Source organism: Zonotrichia albicollis, chromosome 19 (assembly GCF_047830755.1).
Source record: "Zonotrichia albicollis isolate bZonAlb1 chromosome 19, bZonAlb1.hap1, whole genome shotgun sequence".
Classification (NCBI taxonomy): domain Eukaryota; kingdom Metazoa; phylum Chordata; class Aves; order Passeriformes; family Passerellidae; genus Zonotrichia; species Zonotrichia albicollis.
In genome coordinates, this window is record NC_133837.1 from 6,357,901 (window position 1) to 6,375,405 (window position 17,505).

At 39.2% G+C, this 17,505-nt stretch overlaps 1 protein-coding gene across 1 annotated transcript in view; it reads left to right on the forward strand.

Annotated features, from left to right (window-relative positions):
• Nucleotides 1-17,505, forward strand: part of TBCD (tubulin folding cofactor D) — a 119,883-nt gene that overhangs the window by 84,173 nt on the left and 18,205 nt on the right. The window contains exons 24-33 of the mRNA XM_074555257.1: nucleotides 556-587; nucleotides 2,833-2,895; nucleotides 3,313-3,389; nucleotides 5,558-5,639; nucleotides 9,251-9,369; nucleotides 10,102-10,193; nucleotides 11,066-11,206; nucleotides 14,111-14,194; nucleotides 15,502-15,660; nucleotides 16,413-16,551. Of these exons, the coding sequence (XP_074411358.1) occupies nucleotides 556-587; nucleotides 2,833-2,895; nucleotides 3,313-3,389; nucleotides 5,558-5,639; nucleotides 9,251-9,369; nucleotides 10,102-10,193; nucleotides 11,066-11,206; nucleotides 14,111-14,194; nucleotides 15,502-15,660; nucleotides 16,413-16,551 (988 nt within the window). The remainder of the gene's footprint in view (nucleotides 1-555; nucleotides 588-2,832; nucleotides 2,896-3,312; nucleotides 3,390-5,557; nucleotides 5,640-9,250; nucleotides 9,370-10,101; nucleotides 10,194-11,065; nucleotides 11,207-14,110; nucleotides 14,195-15,501; nucleotides 15,661-16,412; nucleotides 16,552-17,505) is intronic.

Sequence of the window (17,505 nt, forward strand, 5' to 3'; positions counted from 1 at the left end):
GAGGAGGCTTGAGCAGGAAAGGAGAAGGGTGGTAAATCTCACCAGGAGAGGAAACCAGTTAACATATGTGAAAATGGGAACTGGGAAGGGAAGTTTCTTCTTAGTTTTACAGAGATGATGATTTTATTTAAAAATTGCACATAGTTCTTTTTCATTTTCATTTTTCCTTTTCATTTGTGGAAATCTGAAGCTGGTAGAGTCTGTATGACTGGAAAGTCCTTTGGCCAGTCTCATGGGTTTGGAATGTTCCTGAAGCAAATGAAAAGAAAAGCAAAATGAACTTGGCAGTCTTTTTATTATTCACATTAAAGATTAGGAAGACTGGGAGTGCATTTTTGCAGGAAGAAACCTTAATATTCAGGAGAGGTTTGTATAAATCACGCTGAAGTCAAGAAAAGTTGATTTAGAAGGAAGCAGAGTTGATCAAACGTAAAACTGTGGGTATTTTGTGCTCTGCTTTCGTTCTGAAATGGTTTTGAGGTGCTTTTTGCCTCACTATGGGCACTCAGGTTGCCTGTGGTGGGTTGTTCTCTGAAGGCTGTTTCTGCTTTGCAGGGGTTTGGGTGGAGAGCTGATGAGACCAGCTGGTAAGTACCACAGCTGGGCTGGGACAGCACCAGAGGTGCCCTGAGGAATTTGGCTGTTGATGTGTTCCCAGTTTGTTTTGCATGTGTTGTGTTGAATGTGTAAGTAAAGTCTGCACAGTAATTAAGAAAAGATGAACTTTGGAGGCCAATTTGGAATAGCCAATGCACTTGGAATAACTTTGTGTAAGAGCTGGAGATGGTTCTGGGCTCTGTGTGTCACTGTGTCCTTTTGCTGTTGCACACAGTGAAGTTTTTTCAGGGTTGAACTGTCTTCCTTCAGTGATTTACTCCAGTTTCTCTCCAGAAGAGATATAATCTGCACTTTTAGACAAGAAGCCATGGTGGAAATCATGATTTTATCATAACATGTGTACACAGAAGTAAAGCACAAAGACCATATAAACAACAGTCTATGGGGAGTGTGGCACCACAGAGAAGATGGATTTGGAAGATTGTTATAAGCTGAAAAAAGGAAGGGTGTTGCTGGAAGAGGAAGGCTGGGTGGATGAGGAAATGGTGCGAGCTTGGTTTCCTGCTTGTGAGCTGAATGAAGGAAGTGCTGCAGAGCAGATCCAGCTTGGAAGATCTGAAACCATCCAGACCTCATGGGTGAAAGAGCTCCAGCACTGAGGTGGAAGAAAAGGAGTATTTGAGTGAGATTTGACACAAAAAGCAAGCTGAAGGAATAGGGTTTTGTGATATGTTCTGGCTTTTAAGCAGCTGAACATTTCATGGTTTTGGAGAAATACAAATGGCAGCATTTTGGCATGATACAAGTGTGTAGGTGGAATGAGAGAAGAATTGAAAATGTTCCACAAATTGCCTGCATGTCTAATGAAGATGATGGTCTCAACCACAACAGAGCACAAAGAAGTGCAGAGAGCTGAGGAGGAACCCCACGAGACTTGGGTTTAGTCACATTGCACTTGTCTGTGAATAAATATTAGCTCAGAGAAGCTGACACACAGTGCTGAGAGGATTCTGTGTGGCATTGCCATGGTGAGGAGTGAGTTCAGGAGTAGATTTGGAGCCCAGTAAGTTGATTCTAAATGGAGGTGATGAGCTGTGTACAGAGCCCAGAGGAAGAATCAAAAATCAGGTTGTGGGAGGAGAGGAAAACAAAACAATGGCATTATTTTATTTATTTATTATTTATTTATATTGCACCTTCTTCTGTGCTTTCCCTCCTCTCCACCAACTCTAAAGCAGCCAGGCAGTGACATGGAGCTGGACCAATCTCATTTATTTGAACTGAACCCCAGGAGATGAAAGATAATGGTATTCCCCAATTGCTGAGTTTTCATTTGAGCAATACAATCTGTCGGACAGAAAATTTGCAGTGTTTACTGTGCTAATCTCCATTCCCCAAAAAACCCCCTCAAAACATTTAAAAAAATACAGTTCTCAAAGTGGTTTTGTAAACATTAGAACTCTCCTAAGTTCATAGATTAAATTTGCAGTGTTTACCTCCATTCCCGAAAACAACCTGAAAACCTTTTAAAAAATACAATTCTCAAAGTAGATTTGTAAGCATTACAACTTTAATAAGTTCATAGATTAAATTTGCAGTGTTTACTGTGCTAATTTCCATTCCCCAAAAAATCCTCCAAACCTTTTAAAAAAATACAATTCACAAAATGGGTTTGTAAGCAGTACAACTCTAATTTCATAGATTGAAAATAATAAGGGCTTTATTATGAAAAGGATGTGCTCATATATTCCAAGTATCAAAGGAAATAAAGTTGCATCCCGTTTCATAGCTCCCAGCTGTGTGCAGTGCACAAATGCCACTCCTTGGAGGTTCAAAAACAATGTGAATAAGTGGTAGGAAAACCTGTCATGTATATTTGAATAGTTTTTAGTGGCTGTAGTATTATCACTGTCTCAGTTGGTTTATTATCACTAATGCTGCACTGCCATTTCTGGGCTGTATAATAAAAAACAGTGGCTGCTATGTGTGTGCACACCTTGAATGGCAGAGAGAGAAAACATCCCCCAAACAAGGGATTTGCAGGAATGATGGGACCAACTCATGTCAGGGGACAGTTACTGCATCACTGTGATTTTTGTACAAATGTAATTTCCTTCCAGTTTTTAATTTCCCTTGGTTTGAATATCTTTTAGCAAATAGTCTTCAATTTAAAATTAATGCTAATGTAACCTCCTGTGGTTGTCTCTTCGACATTGCTACAATTTCTCTTTACTGGGGGGTATTTATCTTGTTATCAAACTTATTTTCTTACAGTCTGCACTTTAATTGAGAAGTTGTCACTATCAAAAATGCCGTTTAGAGGAGATCCAATAATCAGTAAGTAATATTTTAAATAACCTTCAATGACTTGTGGTAACTACTCACTAAATTAAAGTATTAAGAAATTATGCTTTTCAAAATTAATGGGGTTGGGTGGTCTAACACATTAAAAAAAAAAAAACAAAAAGAGACAAATACTGCAGCAGATGCTGATGCAATTTGAAGATTTGGTTTTTAGCTGTTGACAGTAAATAAAATGTGCAGTACTCAGCATCACAAGTCATGGGTGCTCACTGTGGACATGGTAATCCAGACTGCAGCAGCTCTACTGGGAATCACAGCCTTGCTTAGTTTGGAAAACCAAGGACACAGGTTGATCTGTGTAATTGCTGGTCTATGGAAAAATGAAATAGAGAATATTGAAGTTCAGAAAGTAAGAAAAGTTAAAGCTGTTTGTGTTCCTTGCTGTTGCAGGTGGTTGGCAGTGGTTGATCAATGACAGCCTAAGACATCTCACTCTTGTTTCCAGTGCTGCACGACAGCACATAAAGGTACAACAATTTCTCCTCCTTCATGCGGTCACATTAAATACAAAATTAGAATTTCTTTTGCTTTCCTTTGGTGGATTATCCATGGGATCTTACTGGTTCTTGAATGCATGTTTCTTAGATGTGTGAGAAGAGGTATTTTAAAAGTGTATTTTGAATTCCTCAAGATTCCAGTGGACCTTTCTGGTTAGTACTTGAGCAGTTATCCCAAAGGTTGTTCCTCTGGACAGGCTGATGTGCTGGAAGCTGCTCTGTAGTTATATTTAGAGAGTGTTTTGCTTCTGTTTGGCGTACCTATAATATATTTGATTTCAGAGAACTCTTGTGAGAGTTAAAAATGCTCTGGATGATGTCCACAGGTACTCTGTGAGCATTGCTGTGAGTTACCAGAGTTACTCAGGACAAGCTGCTTAAATTTTCCATTAAACTCTGCTGCAAATCCTTTTCCTGTGCTCTCAGACTGCTCTGATTGTGAATATTAAATCCATTGATGGATGTGGCTCATGCTGTTTTATTTACACCATCTTAACACCTCCAGTTGTTCACCTTAATTTTCCCAAGAAATCCCATGGCAGTTTGATCTCTGCTGAATTATAAAGGCAATTTCTGTCTGCCCTGCTAGAGCTTACAGACAATCTGAATTTAACACACTCTGTTCATTGTGTTAGGTGTTAGTAATAAGATAAAAAGACATTTCAGGTATCTCACACCTCATATTTTCAAGCTTTCCTTGGGACAGGACACAGAGAAGAATGGAGTTGTGTCCAAATCACTGAAGGAAATTTAAAAAAGAAATTTGAATTCTTAGGATATTCTTTTGGCATTAACAATTTATTCCAAGTGCTGGTATGTCTTATAACTGGAACTTGTAAACCAAAAGCTTAAGAGAATTAATTATAGGCTGTAGGGAATTTTAACTTGTTTGCTAAACATTACTTAAAGCCAAACAAAGTGTATTTAGTAAATGGCAATTCTCACTCATTTCTGCTTCTGTTTTAGAGAGAAATAATTGTAAAGGCAATGCTTAAGGTTTTGCAAAGTAATCTCTTTTTTTTCTGACATACAGTATTCTCTTCCAGTTTAACTTCATGCATTTAAGGTGAAAAACATTTCATTTAGAAAGTGAAATATCTGAGCAATCTGGTATGGTCCCAGGCATCCCTGCCCATGGCAGAGGTTGGATAATTTGGCCTTTTAAGGTCCCTGATCTGCAGCAGTTGGATAATTCTGCATATTTTGTTAGTATTATCCCTGTGGTAGTTAGAATATTGTTTAGGTGAGTGCTGGTTTTCTTTCAAGTCCTTGATTTTGCTTGGAGGACTTGTCTGAGGTGTCTTTGAGGGCAGAATGAATCAGCTGGGCAGGATTTCTGTGCTACAGCTGAGATTTCTTGTACCTGGAGAACATGAGTGTTAATAGGTATTGTGGCTGTTAACATGAAGTGAACAATGCAACTTTTGTGTGCTTTCAAATTTGTTATAATTTTGGGTAACATTATCAGCTAAAAAGTATAATTCAGCCATAAATTCCTTCTATTGTGTATTCTATTAAATTCTCTTCTATTACATATTCTATTCTGTGCTTTCTGAAATAGCAGCTGAGTTATTTTGTGTTCTGTATCAGTAACTGAAACTTCTCCAAGAATGAGGAGACTCAGTTATGATACACAACCATGATCCTTTTCTAAGCCAATTAACATTAGGACACAAAGCCTGTGATCCTGGATGTTTGGGCTTCTTTGTTTATTACCTTCAGCCCATTTTCTTTTCTGTGTTTCCTTTCTGTAGCTCCCTGGGGAAATAGGGTTTGTTTCTTATCAATCTGATATCAGTATATGGATATATATGAAATAAGATGAAATAATGACTTGTGTGTTCTGTTTGTGATGCTCTGTCATCCTGGAGGTCTTTTATCTGAACTGAAAATACATTTCATACATTACTGTTCCTGTTTTAAATGCTAATTTAGCTTACTGGTCATATTGAAAGAATAAGATTAAAATCTGTTTTTTCCTTACATAAGTTTCCTTACTAAACCAGTATTGGGAAGAAATAATAAGAAAGAAAATGCCAGTATCTGAAAAGAATTTTTTATTTTTAAATCTACTTTATTTTTCCTTAAAAATTCTAAGATATGAGGTGAGTAAATGCATTTCTGTGCCTTTGTTGCAGGAGTCTGCAGTGTCTGCACTGGCTGCTCTGTGCAATGAATTTTACATCAACGAGAGGGGAGAAGCTGATCCAGCTCTGCAGGGTAATGATTCATGTTAAACACAGAGGCACAGAGTGCTGGGCTGGACAAAACTTGTACTTGGAGGGATTGTACAGAACAAGGAGGGGCAGCACTGGTTTTAAAACAGCTTAAAATTCATCAGGAAAAAATAACTGACTGCTGAAAGTTGTCTGAAAAATGACAACTGGAAGTGTAGGAAATGTTTCATTTCCTCCATAAATGCTGGCTTTAGACTGCAGGTGAGCAGAAGGTACCACAATAATGAGGCAAATTTATGTTGCTTTTCTGTTCCATACTGTAAAACAAAAAAACAATGACTGTTCATTTCTAAAATCCTAAAATTTAACAAAGTGAATCCTTTCCACATCCTATTTTAATAAACTCTGCCAGAGATCATGGCTGATTTACAGGAGAGTTGCTAAGGGATAAGAAAAGCATAGAAAAGGACAGCCAGAGTTCTGGTAAATGTGCATGTGAGAGCTCAAGTGTTTGTGTTGGGATCAGCAGTACAGGAGGAGGCTTAAACTTCTCTTGGGGCTGTATGAATCAGCATCTTTGTTTATACTGCTTTTATACTTTATTTATGCTGCTTTTCTTGTACCTGTCTTCCTCTCAAGGATCAGATTGTTCAATGTCCATCAGAGACAAATTGCTGGATTGTACAGATAAATATTTTAAGAATAACAACATTTATATTTTTGTTTTTCTAAATATGACAGCGAACTTATATATACTCAATAAAATATTGATTTTTTTTTCTATTTTTTGCCATTATTAAATCAGGTAACAAAATACCTATTATTTATTTGTCTTAGAGTTGTTCCCAAAATGATGTTGATATTGATCACATATGTATTTACATACAGTCCATGCCCCAAAGACATTAGGGCTGAACTATAAAAGCAACCTATTTTGATTTGAAAATACTTCATACAGTGCTAAATCTTTACATTTTTGTCAAAAAAACCCCAAATAAACCCCAACCCTAAAATGGCCCTTTCCCTGCTGGAGTTTGGCCCTGCCTGCCAGGTTCTTTGTGGGCAGCATGGGAAGATGTGATCTGGTCCCAAGGCAGATAAAATCCCCACAAGCTCAGGAAAGGTTCATGTGTAAAACCAGAACGTGCTGGGCAGGAGGAGGCAATGCTGAGTCAAAGCAAACAAACTAAAAATGAGTTGAAAAGGTGATAGGGCAAATTTAATGTCAGGATGAAGTTTCAAGTTTCTGTGAAAGTGGACTGGAAAGCTCAGGCAGGTGCCCAGGTCAGGAAGGAGAAGGGATCTGCTGGAAGTACAGGCTGCAGATGTTCTTGCTTTATTCATTTAGAATCCTCATGTTTTTTCCTGGATTTGAAGTTTACTTTTCAAATGCCTTGTGCTTGGAGGGACCATGGCAATGTGGCTGTGATGGTCTAGGGATACAATTAGGGCAAATTTGTAGACACAGATAAAATTTGTCATGGGATTTCTGAAGTAGAATTGTGAATTGACAATTTTCCTGTTCTAGAAAACTCTCTGGTCAGCTCCATCTTGAGTACCCTTTTATTTGGTCTTGGCTGCACTGGACCCTGCTCCACACATGATAACAGAAGTGGCATTACATATGCAAGAATCTTTTAAAAAAACAAACCAAAAAAAGTGTATTTTATCTCTGTATCCATAAAACTTACAAATTTCATGTCTGTTGTGGGATTGAAATCCAGTAGTAAAAGTCCTTCCAGAGTGTGTGATGGATGTTGGTGTGAGTGGAAGCTGCAGTGCAGGAGAAATTCAGCACAGGGCAAGTGCCTTAGATAAATCAGTTAAAGTAGGTCTGGACATGATCAAGAGCATTAGGGGAAAAAGAACCCAAACATTTTTGGTAAAATTTAACCAGAGTTTCACTGTGGCTTGATGATTAAAATGAAAGCACCAATCAAGGGTGCTTTAGCAGTTTGACATTCTGAATCTGTCCTTATAAGGCTGCAGTCTTATTGAATCTCTGCTTTTGCCTCTGTTTGTTTTGACCTTCTCTTAGTGTTTTCCTGTGTGTTCTGGTTTGGTTTTGCTGACTTTCTCTTTTAATATCCTTTCAGGATGGGTTGTGTGGAATTAATATTGTAGGCACTTCATAGGCCCTGTTGGTTTCTGAAGCTGAAGGCTCTTAGAGGAATATTAACATTTGCATTACACTTTGCACCATAATTACTGAGTGGTTATAAGTAAAGAGCTGTTTTTGCTCATTGCTGTGTCATTTGGTTAAAATGTCAATCTTAAATTTCCATCACTCAGAGTGGAAACTGTCCCAGCCTCACTGTTCAAGATCTTGCTGTCACAGCAAACACTGCATCTTCCTGTGGCCCCAGGACTCCTAACACCCTGGTGGTTTGGAAAGTTTTAAATAAATGTGCTTATCTGGAGGTGTTGCTCACCTCTGGCCAGGGAGCTGGGCTGCTGATGGCAGGGACAAGCTGGGGCCTGTCCATTGCATTGGGGTTTAAAAAAACAGCCATGAATTATGATGAATGGGGAGTTTCTTATGGCAATTCTTCTTTCTTCCTCTAGCAAATATTGCTCAACCATTCAAACCTTAGATTACAGTAAGCACTGGCACAATTATGTAATCTTCCCCGGATCTCTGGTTCTTTTTCTTGGAGGATTAAAAAGTGTCTGTGCAGTAAGGGGATTGATAAGACCACCTTGCTCCTGTCTGAATCAGAGCTGTGTTTATTGCAGCTGGCTTGGAGAAGCTTTTCTGGAGTACTTTGGTTTTCTCTGCATTTTACAGGAGAGTTTAATGTGAAAAATTGGGTAAAGGAAGTATTGGCTGTAGGTCTGAGATAACACTGCAGCATCAATGTGAACCTGTTTCTAACTTTTCCTCTTTTATTTTTTCCTACACCCTCATTTTCTCCTTGCTACCACTTTACATGTTTGCTGAGGCTCTTTTTTCCATGCCTAGCAGGGTTTATTCTGTGTTTATTCTTGTGCCTTTTGACTCTGCTGCTGTTTGTGGGGTCACTGTCCCCACTGTGTCCTGTGCCAGCACACAGAACCAAAGGTGGAATTTCTTCCTGAGCTTTCCCCTCCAAAACACCCAAGTTCATTATGAAAAATGATCTGAAATTATCTCACTGCTTATGTATGATCTGTGTGTGTGCTAAAACAGGACTCCAGTCAGGAGTTTTCTGAGGGAAAACTGTTAAAATAACTGGTATTTACAAACCTGGGGATCTCCTGCCTAACACAGAACACTTATCCAGTGATAAAAGATGGAGACTATAAATATAAAAAGAACTTGCTCCCCTGTGCTTAGCCAGAAATTTGTGCTTAAACTTATTAGTTGGATGTCTAAAACTTGATAAATCTTAGAGAAGTTTGTCTTTTCTCTCTCTGAAGTAATAGGCTTAGTATAAATATAAAGTCAGATTTTTAGACAGAAAATATGAATTCATTCATGTAAAAGTGAATGTCTTAAATTTTTTATCCTTTTCCTGTCGAAAATTAAGATATTCAACCTTTTAGTTTAAGAAATTACAAAAATTTCCAGCTGCTTTGTTTAGGGGATCTTTTCCTTGTTTTCTTTCCTTAGCCAAATATGAAATTTTAACGATGTGGTAGTTGCTTTTCACTCTGCAATTGTATTTTTTCCAGATGAGCTGGTGACACAGTACGTTTCAGAACTACAAAACTCAGAGGAAATGATTCGTTGTGGCTTTTCACGAGCTCTTGGGGCCCTTCCAAGATTTCTGCTGAAGGGCAGGCTCCAGCAGGTGAGAAAACAGGATCATTGTAATGAATGAGTGAAACCTGTGACAGTAATCAAATTAATAATAATGATCATAATTAAAGGTCTTTGTCAAAGGGGTTTGAATGCTAATGCACAGAAAATCATCAGGAGTTGAGTTTGCCATAGTTTCTGATAATTAATGTTTAATCCTGCTTTAGTGGTGTGAGTGGAAAGCCAGAGGTTGAATTAACCCTTTGCTATGGGATATTGGTCCAAGGGAGGAGAGAGGAGGGAAGAGAGATTTGCTACAGGGATTGAGCTGAAACCCCTAGAGAAACTGAGATATGAAGCCACAAAGTGAAATAGAAATACAGATTTAGAAAATAGATTTTAGCTTTTAGTAGAAACTTGTTGAGGATCTAAAAAGCTGCAGCAGAGAGCAGAGGCCTTTTTGCCCTTAGGCACAATTCCACAAAATAGAAGTGGTGTTTTTGTAAGGTTACCCTGCCCCAGACAAAATGCAAACTTAGCCTGTTGTTCACATTTTTTTATATATATTGCTCCCATAAACAAGAACTGTTAGAAATACATCTGAATTTCTGAGTAATACTCTGGTGATGTGTAAAACCTTACAGGCCTCTCCTGGTGACTATCCAAACTCTGCTGCCTGCTCGGTTCCTTCATACAGGATTGAACTCATTTTACTGTGATATCTAAATTTAACATAGTGAAAAATGCTGTGGGTTTATATTTCTCAATCTTTGTACTTTTTCAGGTTTTGGAAGGTCTAAAAAAAGTTACAGTAATTTCCCCTGAAGATGTGAGCTTTGCTGAAGCCAGGAGAGATGCCTTAATAGCAATTGCAAAGTATGTTTCTCACCCCTGCTTGTGTCTAATTTTAAATCTTTTTTGTAGAAGTTTTCTCCATTCTGCTGGGAGCTGGGAGCATGAATGTTAAAATCACTTACACACATCTTGACTGCATATCCATTACTCAGTTTATTTTTAATTCAGGGAATTACCACACACCTGACTATGGACTTCAGCTCTGATAGTGCTGTCAGGTTTTTATCAGTTAACTGACTACCCGGAGTGTATTTTAGTGTTTGCTTTTCTCATGGGCTGCAATTTAATGAGCTTTACTGAGGAGGAAGAATATATGTTGTTCCACAATCTTAAAAAGATTGAATTGATTTAAAGAAATTGTGCCTTTTATTTAAAGCAATATTTTCTATGTTGAATGTCACAGAGCAGTTAATGGTATGCATGAATATTTTATGCTCTTAAACTCTTACACTGCTAGAAACCCTATGTCTTCTAGGTAAAAAAGTTTAATATCACGTTCAGTTCACATTGTGTTGGCCTTTTGCTCTTTTTGGTGACTTTATTTTAAGGGGAGTTCAGGGACTGACAGATACTGAAGCAAATTCATTTTTGTAGTGTTATAGGTGTGAAAGCTTTTTGGAGTACTTTGATTTTCTCTACATTTTATAGGAGAGTTTAATGTGAAAAAACAAGTAAAGGAAGTAAAACAACCTAATTCCCTGCTGAGATCTTAACTTTTCCAGGGTTCCTTTGAACCCAAACGCTGCTCAGAACTCCTCATGTTAAATTCAGCACAGAAATATTCCTCATTCCATCTGCAGTGGACATTACAGGTGTTGCGAATTTAATGAACCAACATAACAAAGCTTGCTCTTAATTGCCTCCCATCCCTTCTTTTCCTCTTTTTTTTGCAGGGTTTGCCAGACAGTGGGAGTGAAGGGAGATGGATGCCAGCAGGAGTTTGTGTGCAGGGATAATGTTGATCAGATTTATGGCACGCTGCTCACCGGTGTCACCGACTACACCACCGACAGCCGGGGGGACGTTGGAGGATGGTAAGGTGGGGCCCAATCCAGGCCAATGAAAAGCTGATGTGGTTTTAAAACCTCTTAGAAACAAGAGCTCCAAGCCTTTGGAGATTTGAGATTTTGGAGATTCAAGCCTAGGTAGGAATTAGGAATGCACAGCAGGAATAGAGGTAGAAAGTGAAAGGCGAAGCTGACAAGTTTTATTGTTCTTCCTCAAAAATTTGGAATATGGGGATTGATATGTTCAAAACTGAATTTAAGCCTTTTTCTGGTTCTTTGGGTGACATTAATTCCTTTTAGTGAGTACCAGGAATGTATTCCGTTGTAAAACAGGGATTTAAAACATTATTTCTCTTTATTTGAAACAACACATTTGGTCCTGCCTGATCTCTCCTGCTGCACATTGCTGTTATGGGGATTTTTTGCCAGGAGAGGGAGCAGCTGCATAACGTGTTGAGAGGGATAAAAACTCTCATTTGTGCTGCAGCATCACCAAATCTTTTGTGAGTTCAGAGTTTCAATGATTTCAGATATGATGCTGCAAGAATAAATCATAAATCTAGAGGAATACGTCTGCTGATGGGAAATCTGTAGCATAAGTAGATTAATAAATTTAGTAACTTAATAAGATTAATAAGGTTTTAGTAATATTAAGTCTACAGCAGTCTTATTTTCATGGCATTCCTCAGTCTTTAAGGTCCCCCGAATATACAAAGATTTAGTGTGTGACATTGCATTCCTCTGAATGCTCTGTATTCCCTCAGTGACAGTGATCTGGAAAGGCAGATTTCAAATTTCAGAATTCCTGACTGTACAGGCTCATGTCTTTCTTTGGGTTTGTGTTTCATTTCCAAAGCTCTAACTGGGAATGTGTCAGCACTTACTGATTGTAAATTCCTGCCAGCTTTGAATGGGAGAGATCATGAAGAGCTCATGTTATTCATGCCATCCTGTGGAATTACACAGCATAGGAATATGGATGTTAAAACCAAACATTCTCCTGTCAGGGTGCTTTGCTGCACCTATTTATGAGCAAAATGTGCCCTGCCTGAAGTACTACTTGTTAATAAAAAACATTAAATTATCCTAATTCAGGAACAAGTCCAGTATCTGCAAATTTAAAATACTTTTGATGCTGTGTAGAAGCCTCAGAGCAGTAAAACTCAGTAGAGAGAAGCCATGAACTCTGTAAATGAATGTGACAGAGTAATTTTGTCTTTTATTTATTAGCAGTTGATTTTGAGCAAAATGCTGGTTTTGAAAAGGCTGCTTAATTTTATTGTCTGAATCCATAATTTCAATTTGAAATGTGGTGATATATGTTGCTTTTAGAGATGAAGACTCAGCCTTGGGTGATTATTTTAGATATGAAGAATCAATCTTGTTTTTAGCTGTGGATGATAGTGTTTGTGTATGGTAATGAAGTGGTAAAATACCTGTATTTGACCTGTCTGGCAGCTGCATGAATTATCTCAGGGTACAGAGATGTGTGTTCAGATTCAAAAGCGCTTTGAGCACCAGATACTTTTTTTTTTTGAGCTTCTTTGGGCAATTCCAGCCACAATCAAGTTAAGAAACACGTAAATCAGAGGGGGAAGGGGGATCCTTTCTCATGGCAAGCTCTTGGCTGCTGAAGGTTTTGTGGCCTCTCTAATATCAGTGCTTTCTCATTCTGTTTCTTCTAAACCAGTGAATAAGATGGAAAGATATGGAGAGAAATGCTGTTTCTCTGGAGAGACTTTGTCTTTTTTGTGTAATTTCTGTTTTTCTTTAATAGAGTCGTGGGAAAGTTTCACCAACTTCACTCTGCATATGCAAACTTTACCTTTCTTTTGACAGATTGTTTGCTGGGACATGTCTGATCTGTCTACAGGTGGTAGACATGAATATCTAAGTCAGATATGATACAAAAAACTAGTAAAACATAACCTTGATGAAAGACTGCCAGACTTGTTTTAAGCTGCTTTGGAAAAAATGATGTAATTTACCTTTTTTACCATTATAACAAATGTCCCACCCAGTTTTAGATTGCACCTGCAAGTTGTTTTGGAAATAGCAAGAGGAGTATTTCTTCTCATAGAAGGCTGCTTGGTCTTTTCAAATATTTTTTTTTTCATTTTTAAAAAAATTTTTACTGAGAAGGGATGACATTATTCTGAGTTACTAATGTAATGAACATGCTGGGCCTGGTCTTGTGCAGGGTCATGTCACCCACTGAGGTAGTGCCCTTGTCTTCAGTTTTTTAAAAACTCATGGATTGACAAGACACGGTTTAAAACAGCCATACTGATGATTTTTTAAATTAAAATTACACTTTTTAAGAAATTATATTTAGACATTTTGAAGGGACAAGATCATTTTCTAGACAAGACTCACTTCAAGCACAACTTAGTATTGCTTTGGTCAAACTTTTCATGAAATTAATTATTGCTTAGCATAGAGATTTAAGCCACTCTGAGTCACAACTTGTTTTTAATGCTGGAAATATTAAGCTTGAAAATTTACAGGAATGTGACTCTCAAAATGTGGGTTGACCTTTTCAAAAAATAATTTGAAGCAGACTGAGCACTTAAGTTTAAATACATCTACTTGCACATGAGATATTACTAATCATTATCGAAATATTACTAATCACTATCAGTTTTAACCTTCTTAAAATAAAGAATAAGGCTGGTGACATCTGGCTGGAATGCAAACCAGGCTGGTGAGGAAGGGCACTGTTGGACCCTCAGTGCAATGTGAGCTTTGTTTCACAGGATGGGACTGGGAGGACACTCCTTGTCCTCCCAACATAGGGGAGCTGCTCTCAGAGGTCATTGCTTTTGTTCTTGGGAATTTGTGCTGGTGTCTTCGCCCAGCTGGTGTAATGGAAGGTGTATTTATTGAAATGAGTGCTGTTGTGGCTGCTCTGATGTGTCTGTGTCTCCACAGGGTGCGTGAGGCTGCCATGAGCAGCCTGATGGAGGTGACCCTGCTGCTGGTGCAGAACGAGGCAGAGCTCATTAATGCCAGCATGTATGTCATTTTCTGTTCTGTGTTTTATCTCCTGGAGCTCCATCCAGCCCTGCAGGACACCCTGTGCTCCTCCTGTATTGAGTGTGGCAGAGCTTTGACAGAAGTGCATCAAGCCCAGGCAGATGGGGAGGATGTTACATCTGGTTTTCAGAGGGAAAACCTTGTTGGCAGAGCCTGGGTGGCAATCCCACCTTGGAAATGCAGCACAGCTGTGGGATTTGGGTTAAACCTGCCACCTCTGTGCTGCCTCCCAAAAATGCTCACTGAAATAGAAAGCAAACCTGCCTGCTTATCCAGAGTGTCCCATCATTAATTGGGAATGTGATCAGCTGTGAGCTTGAGTTTGGATTTGTTTCTCTGCAAAATTATTAGTAAGAAAATAAAAATAATTTACACTGAGCTCCTGATTTTTAATTTCATGATATGGTACTCCTAATAATAAAAGAATTTAAAAGTACCATTTTTAAAACATAGCTTGAGCTGCAGTAAAACCTTCCTAATAGTGGTATTGATTTGTAGATAGAGTGTGCCAATGGTTAGGTGAACATATACATGGTGTGGGATTTAATTAAAAACCCCCAAATGTTGAAGGACACCTAGATGGAAAGTACTGGATTCTCTAAGAACACACTGCTCACTAGTGCCCATTTTCAGGGGCTTCCTCCTGTTCAGCTGTTTATTCACAGACTGTGCACATGGAACTGAGAAAAGCATTCCTGCCAGCTGGATCCCATTTTATAAATATTCTGGGCCTTGATGTGACTGAAGGAATTTTAGCTGGTTTTACTGTCATTAGTGGCCTTTACCCTTGTGGGACACAGTGAGCTGTGAGCATAAACAAAATAGGATATTGTTAAAAACTAGCCAGAATTGGAGAAATTATTTACTTGGGATATATGAGATGTAGGAGAGGCCTTGTCTTCTGTTACATGGGCAGTTTTCTACTTCAGAATGTGCTTTTCTCAAAGTTCTGCTCTATTTCCATCTGAAATGTAGCAGTTCAGCCAGGCCATCGATCACTTTGTTATCTTTTTGGATGAAGAGTGGGCCAGTATGTGTAAAAGGTGGATAAAATATTCTGTACCATTAATGTCATGCTGATTTTTGGTTGATTGATCTGTGGAAGATAAAGCCTCATGATTCTGTCACCATCTGGGTGTCTTAAATCACTTGTGTGTTCATTCTGAAGAGTTAAACCAGAATACTTTCCTAGCAGGATCATTCTTATTCATTTAATTGAAACCATTTAAATCTAAATACACATTCTACTGCTTAAATTTTCTGATTAATTGTTTTCTTCTTTATAGCTGCAAGCAGATTATGTGCTGGCTGGCTCAACAGTCAGCTGAAAAAATAGATAAATTCCGAGCTCACGCAGGATCTGTGTTCCTTACGCTTTTGCACTTTGACCATCCTCCAGTTCCACACATCCCTCACAGAGAAGAGCTAGAGAGGATATTTCCAAGGTAATGTATTGAAAAATGTCCTAAACAATGAAAGTTAAAGATAAATGCACATAGTTTCACCTAAACCAAGCAACCTGATGTAATTTTTATGCCCAATATGTCTTTGGTGTTGTCAAGGTTTCAAAGTATGCATGAACATACTTTTTCCCTGAACTGGAAAACATTGATCATAATGATAGTTTTTAATGAGTTGTAATGTTTTAACCAAGCTCTGGTTGCAGTAGTTTTCTGAGATGGACTTTCTAGTTAAAGCAAGAGTGAGAGCAACTCGTTCCTGAGTGGTGATTATGATACCTGATGGGAGTGAGGAACATCAAGCTCTATGTTTGGGGGATCCTCAGCCTGCTGGGATCCTCTGCTCTGTCTGTGAGGCTGCTGATCATCATCATCATCAGTGCTGGGAGGATGTGTTGGCTTTTCCTGGGACAGGTCTGTCCTTGAGTAGCTGGTGATGGGAGAGAGCACAGAATGAAACTGCAGAAAGAAACTTGTTTTGTGAATGTAGGCAAAAGTGTCTGGGGAAAGGAAAGTGCAGTTCAGATCTCCCCTGGATCAGAACAAGGATTTGGAGATTCCTCCACTTTCCTGGCAGTGGCTGAAGCTTTGATTTGTATTTACCCAATATGCTCAAAGACCAATGTTTGATTTGATATCTGGGTAATCAGACACCTTCCTCCATGGTGTGGAGGAGCAGTGTGAGGAGGAGAAAAGCAGTGCACCCCCACAGGATGATTCTTTCCCTTCCCTTTCAGGTGGGAGAAGGAGACGCTGAACTGGAACGCGGCGTCGGAGGCGTTCCCTCGGATCACGCAGCTGCTGGGGCTGCCTGCATACCAGTACCACGTGCTGCTGGGGCTGTCAGTGTCCGTGGGGGGGCTCACAGAGACCACGGTGAGACCCCTGCTGCACACCCAGTGGCCTGCTTGGCCTTGCTTTAAAGTGTCATTCTCTTGGCTTGCTCTGTGCTGGGTTTTGCCTTTTTTTTTCTGCCTCTGTCGAGGTTGGGTTGAAGGCACTTGAGACAATAGTTCACGTTCAGACTTAGATGATTTTTACTGCAGTTCATTAATAAGGAACAAAAATGGCTAACTACCTCTTGCTACAAGGTCTTTTAAGGCTAATCTGTCCAATTAAGAAATGACACCTAAATTATTTTCACCCTTAAGCCAATAGCTGATCACTCAAAGTCCGCAGTGTGGAGTTTTCTGTCCAATTACAAAATACCACCCAAGCCCATGAAGAAGAACAAGGAAGTCTTCTCCATGGCCTCAGGTGAAATGCAGTGCTCTCCCAAGAGTCAGGCTTAGGTGATTTTTACAGTCTCACAGCAGTCAGTTCTGCAGTCTTTCATTAACAAGGAACAAAAGTGGCTAACTATCTCTTGTTACAAGGTCTTTTAAGGCTAATCTGTCCAATCAAGAAATGACACCTAAATTATTTTCACTTTTAACCCAAAAACTGGCCGCTCAAAGTCTGCAGTGTGGACTTTTCTGTCCACATATATTTCAAAATACCACCCAAACTCGTGAAGAAGAAGGTGAAGAAGAACAAGGCGGCCTTCTCCAAGGCCTCAGGTCAAATGCAGTGCTCTTCTGGGAGTCAGAGTCTGTCAGCATAGAAAGTCTGAAATTCTCAGCATCCAGAGCTCCAACAGCTCAGCATGCAGGGAACAAGGAGTGAGGGTGCTTTGTTTGTCCTCTCCCGGCCTGGCAGGACCTGAGAGCTCCAGCCCCACAAATCCCAGCCCTGTGCTGACTCTCCCAGCTGGGATCACAAGCAGAGCCCCTCAGCTCAGTGCAGGGGGATTGCTCTTCTCCAATGAGGTGAAAACCAGTTCATTTGTCA